At 40.7% G+C, this 6000-nt stretch overlaps 1 protein-coding gene across 1 annotated transcript in view; it reads left to right on the top strand.

Annotated features, from left to right (window-relative positions):
- The first annotated feature begins 720 nt into the window (after positions 1 to 720).
- The window catches only part of CIAPIN1 (cytokine induced apoptosis inhibitor 1), a 29544-nt gene continuing 24264 nt past the window's right edge, over positions 721 to 6000 (top strand). Inside the window, exons 1-4 of the mRNA XM_075704472.1 lie at positions 721 to 841; positions 1063 to 1218; positions 2011 to 2145; positions 5509 to 5576. Coding sequence (XP_075560587.1) covers positions 736 to 841; positions 1063 to 1218; positions 2011 to 2145; positions 5509 to 5576 — 465 coding nt within the window. The 5' untranslated portion in view covers positions 721 to 735. The remainder of the gene's footprint in view (positions 842 to 1062; positions 1219 to 2010; positions 2146 to 5508; positions 5577 to 6000) is intronic.

Genomic DNA, 6000 nt, shown 5'->3' with positions numbered 1-6000 from the left:
CCCCGAAAACTGGAAGAATGCAAACATTATATTAATCCACAAAAAGGGAGACGTTAAAGAATTGAAAAATTACAGGCCCATTAGCTTGCTCCCAGTATTATATAAAATAATTACCTAAATAATCTCCAATAGAATAAGTGCAACACTGGACTTTAGTCAACCAAGGGAACAGGCTGGCTTCAGGAAGGGATACTCTACAATGGATCACATCCATGTCATTGATAAGATTTCGAGCAGATGGCAAGATCAAGTGAAAAAAATGGAGCTGGGCAGGTCATGTAATGCGCCGGTTAGATAACCTTTGGACCATTAGGGTTACAGAATGGGTACCAAGAGAAGGGAAACGCAGTGGAGGACGGCAGAAGACTAGGTGGAGCGACGAAATTAGGAAATTCGCGGGCGCTAGTTGGAATCGTTTGGCGCAGGACAGGGGTAATTGGAGATCGCGGGGAAAGGCCTTCGTCCTGCAATGGACATAAAACAGGCTGATGATGAAACCTAATCAAATTCGGTGCGGTGAACCATGGCGCAGTGGTTGTCGAGAAAAATGACTTCTCCGTTCCCGTGTATTTAGATAGGAGGCCCCGAGCTAATGCTCTCTCCGAAAACCTAAGGCTCGGGCAGGCTAACAAATCGGAAACAAGAGTTCAGTAGTGACATTCTACATAATAGAACATACCAAAAATGTCGAAAGTATGCCCCATAGTTTCTGCACCATTTGGCACCAGTTGCAACATGTTGCAAGCGCAAATAACAAACAAGAAAAAAGAAAAGAAAAAGACGCTTTCGTCCAATCCATTACAATCCAAAGCCTCGCGTTGTCTAGTACCGGCGCTGTTAGGTGAGATTTGCGCACTTCTTAATCTAGTTTTTCATTATTAAAGAGTTTTTCTAATGACTGCATCTTGTGACAGAATGTAGTGAAAAACTAAAGGTTATTGAAAGCTAGCAGCAGCATTTACAATGGGCGTATCAGCTGTAGGGCATCATATATTGTGGATTGCGCAGTTAGTTTCTTTGGCAAGGTTGTGAAATTTAGTAGCGTTACTCCTATAATTTCAGCAATGGAGCACATCTTGAAAAGTGGAGACAAGGTGCTGGTTTTGTGGGAGGGTCACGTCAACAGTGAAACAGCCACGGACCTCAAACAGAAAATTGCAGCTTTGGTCAAAAAAGCTGAACTTTGTCATTTCGAAAATGCTGTGAAATTGCTTGAGTGTAAGTATTTCAACATGCTCTCAGCTTGTTCCTTTGTGTCCGCAGCATTTTGCAGCTGCATCTTATGCTCTTCCTATCGTGACTGCCTATGTCGGGCTGTTAACTGCTGTGTTTGCTGTGCGCCTTAGCTTACTCTCGGAAACTCAGCTGTTAATGCGCCTGCGTGCTGTCTCGTGTCCCCCTTCTTCGTGTGTTGTTTTATTCGGCGCCGTCTTTGTAATCTCGGAACACGTTGATCGAGTGTGTCATTAAAAATATTTATACGCTTATCTTTTGAAAACGTCTTCTATAGCGAAAATTTGCCTTCATGTTTGGTGTATTTCATTTAGCGTCAGTGCCGGAAAGTGTTTTTGCTATATGTGTTTGTCTCCGTAGTGTTGATTCAATGAGAGACCGATGACAGTTGTCTGAATACTCACCAATGTGTCGATAAAGCCAGAAGTCAACGGTGAGGAGTTTCGTGCTTATGAAAATCAAGCCACCTATATTCCTTTAACTCCTTGACCTTTTGTACTCTGGTTAGAAATTTTGGTAAGTGCAACCAGAAGCTTTACTTGTAGAGCCAAAAATGAATTTTTTTTTTATCACGTGTGATCAGCGGTTTGCGTGAAAATGTCGGGTGAAAAACTAAAACGAAATATTGCGGTGAATAGTTTTGTGATGCGGTGTAGCTGCATTTCTTATAATTCCTCGGAGTTCTGAGCATGTCACATGACCTTGTATTGCTGATTAAGTTGATAAAACCTGTGCCACTTTAAGCCATATGTACTTTGTTTTCTCTTTGCCTTCTAGCTGAACACCCAGCGTCCAGTTTTGATGTTGTGCTCGTTGGTTTTGTCACACCACAGATGAGACCAAGTTCTGACACTTTTGCTAACATTATTGGTCTCCTAAAGCCAAATGGGAAGCTTCTTGTCAAGCTAAGTGGTAATTCATATTGATGCTTTTCGCTGGAGTATGATGGTTAACACTAATAGCAGTAATATTGTAGCAGTAATTGTTTGTGTAACAAGCATTAATAATATTAATGCTTGTTACACAAACAAGCAAATTGAAAAAAAAATGAGAAAAAGCTGGACAGTTTACTGCCTCTCAGCAAAGAAAAGTGGTACTCAAGCAAGAAAAGTAAGGAAAAGCACCTGGACCGCGACTGCCCATCAGGAAAGCTCCACTCACGAGCTTCTACATATACTTATGAAATATTCAAGTTACTTTTCACCACGATGACTTGCACCACATAGTACATTCTATGATTTCCTTAAAGGGGCCCTGAACACTTTTTGAACATTGTAAGAAAATGTTCCCGATCTGTACAAGAGGCTCCTGTAAACATGTGAGCCAAATGTTATTGCACTGCATGCAGCAGGGAATTTACAATTGCATGTTGAAAACAGCAAGAAATTGCTTGCTTTCGCTTCCACAATGTCATCATGCAGCATCATTGCAAGCAGCTGGACCCACCTACACGTATTGGCTGATTTTATGATCGGGAGAACATTCTCAATAATATGTAATTACTCATTTTGAGGTAAATAAATGAAATATATAAATGCCTGCTATCTGAAAAAGAGACAGAAAAATAATTTCATCTTTGCACTGCCGGTCTATGCATGACAGTTTCGTGTAGCTGCGTCTGCTGCTCGTTGCTTCCAAAATAGCAGTGGTGTGCTGCGTGGCACAGTCTACTGCGGCTGCCACAGGGTGGCGCGATGAGCCATTTCACCGCCAAGACACTCAACTTTTGAGTGGAGCTTTGCCTCCTTGGCATCTCTCCTGTGTAGGTTCCAGCATGCTAGTGGAGACAAAATGAGAGAGAAAGCCGCGTATTGGTGCGATAACTCTACTTATACCTGAAGGATTGAAAATCATTTTGCGGCATGACATTCATGAAATGACATCCTTTAATAGTGAGACCATTCCATGATTAGTTTGAAAAGTGTTTCAGGGCCCCTTTTACTTTAGTGTAGCTTATGATCTCTAATGTGCAATCCTGTCAAAAATTACCACCTGCAGTTCAGAAAACAACGGTGCAAGCAAAGTAAATCTATCTATTCGCATTGTGTTATTAAGGAATTCTGCTCTCTCAGCGAATGTAAGGCAGGCAAGGGAGTGTAGCTGAGCAAGGTCTAGTATGACTGGCCAGCATTTCTGAGATAAATTGTGCTCATAATGTTAGTGCAGTTGCATTGCACTGGAGTCTCTCAGTGACAACACGTGCACTTTTGCACTGTTTGTATTGGATCTTCATGGTTATATTGCGCTTAGTGTTACACTGACGAACATAAGGGACAAGACCCGGACGAACAAGATGCAGACGTACTTGCGCTACATACGTCCGGATATTGACCCTTATGTTCATCAGTGTAACACTAAGCGCAATATAATCATGAACGTCCATCAACTAGCCCCGTTCATTGCTTTACTTTGTTTTGGGGTTGGAATGTGTTTTCTTGCGGCATTGCAGGCTTCTGCAAAAAGCACTTGGTGCATTTCTCATTGTGCATTTGAGCAAATGCCTCAGTGCATTAAAAGCAGCCCACTACACCCGGTGACAACATTCTATGGCAGTGCAGCCAAAGCATACATTTTTTTTTTTTGCTGTGCAGCTGTATGTAGTCTGCGAATCCAAGCAACTGGAAGCTACGTACTTCAAAACAAATCTTACCAATTATTATTTTAACTTTATGTTCAATACCCGCCGTGGTTGCTCAGTGGCTATGGTGTTGGGCTGCTGAGCACGAGATCGCGGGTTCGAGTCCCGGCCACGGCGGCCACATTTCGATGGGGGCGAAATGCGAAAACACCCATGTGCTTAGATTTAGGTGCACGTTAAAGAATCCCAGGTGGTCAAAATTTCCGGAGTCCTCCACTACGGCGTGCCTGATAATCAGAAAGTGGTTTTGGCACGTAAAACCCCAAATATTATTATTATTATTAACTTTATGTTCAAGATTTTTTTCATAACAATAAGAAGCTTGCTTAGAAAAAGGATTTCCATTACTTGCTGTTTCCAGTTTTGGCTTTCTAGTGTCCATGTCTGGTTTTCCTGTTCCTGTAAGCCACCAGAAAAAATGCCGGCACTATTTGGCGTAGTAACACAAAAGGAAAAGCTCCGCACATGCGTATAGCTTTAACTGTGCTGCCACAGAAAGTTGTTATCGGGTGTAGCCATGGATATGCACATAAAGTATATAGAAGTTCATATTTTTGTAGAAAAGAGCACTGCTCTCACAAAAGCGCAGGTAGAAGAAGCCACCTGCTGTTCTTTCTGCTGAAAGCACTTGGTGTCCAGAATAGTTTGTTTGTTTGTTTGTTTGTTTGTTTGTTTGTTTGCACACGCAAACCATCCTGCAGTCCAACCAGGGGGTACACAGCCAATTAAACATTTGAATATATGCAGGATAAGTATAACACACAGCAATGCAACAACATTCTAAAAAGTGGCACTCAAATTCATGCACAAAGTCATCAACATCATAAGCACTTGAAGGGGAAGTTCTTTCCAACTAGGAACAAAGAACTGCGTATAAATATACCCGCAAAAAATTGGAGCAAATTATTTTTCATATGTGCTTCGTTTTTTATATGCATGGCAAGTAATTTCCATGCAGGATTTAAAGACTAAATGTTATGCTGACACAGAATGAGTAAAAGGGCATTCATGAATGTTGCTGTGTTATATGACAGCAGTTTTCCATTTGCCTGTTTGGCAGGAATGTTATTTCGACAAAAACCATTTATGAATTACAAAAACAAAAACATTTAAAAGCCACGATGGCAGCAAAGCAACTTTTTTTTATTGGTGTTATCTACAAAAACTGCACCTAACAAATGGGAGATGTACGTTTATGTGAACTGCATGCATAATTTTTGCGTTTCAATACAGAATGTCACCTTGGGTCATTTTGTGCAACATTCTGTGCTTATTTAAAATATAATTCCTTGCGTGAGAGATAAGATCATGCTTGAGTTCCACATTGTGACATATTTCCATCAACTCTACAATTTTTGAGACATGGAACCCAAACAGTTGAACATCAGCACCACACTCGCAAAACACACTCAGAACAGTTGTAAGTTCCTTTATGTTAATTTACTGCCAACCTCGTTTGGCAGTACTCTTTATACTCCAACCTATACACATTAAAAATGTTTTCTGCAGCTTACTATTGACATGTTGATAAATGTATAGCTGTAGAAGTGTTGTCTGCACTTCTAAGTGCAGCCGAAGGACATTCCTCTCCAAAGCTCTCATTTGGAGATTTAAGCATTTTAATTGATTGCTTGCAGGAGCAGGTCTGGATTCTGGCAATATTGTTTACAACTTGAAGTTGTCAGGCTTCATTGACATCTCCCAGGTACAGTGTACTTGAGTAGTTGTATGGATAGGTGCATGATATTTTACATACTTTAAAAATAACTTGTATAAACTGTTAGGCTGTTTGCTCTCAAATCTTGCATTGAAAGGGAAACAGTCTCTTCAGATCAGTATGTTGTATAATACTATTGCTGGCCAAGTTTGCTTACAAATATTTTTTTTGCTGCATTTGACAGTACATAAGGGAATGTGGTGCAGCTATTGATATCTTCTGGTGGTGTCAATCACTCCATGCTGTCTCTTTTTTCTTCACAGGACTCATGCAGTCAATGTCCGAATGCGAAATTGTTAGAAAAAACTAAGATATGAGTGCAAAACACATGTTGCTTTCAGTGGGAGAATTTTTGTGTCTTGTGTGCTTGTATAAATTATATGAATACATCCAGCTAAGCTACAGCTAGCAT

Source organism: Dermacentor variabilis, chromosome 1 (assembly GCF_050947875.1).
Source record: "Dermacentor variabilis isolate Ectoservices chromosome 1, ASM5094787v1, whole genome shotgun sequence".
Lineage (NCBI taxonomy): Eukaryota > Metazoa > Arthropoda > Arachnida > Ixodida > Ixodidae > Dermacentor > Dermacentor variabilis.
The sequence above is the reverse complement of the archived record's forward strand: the minus strand, read 5'-3'. Positions and strand labels throughout refer to the sequence as shown.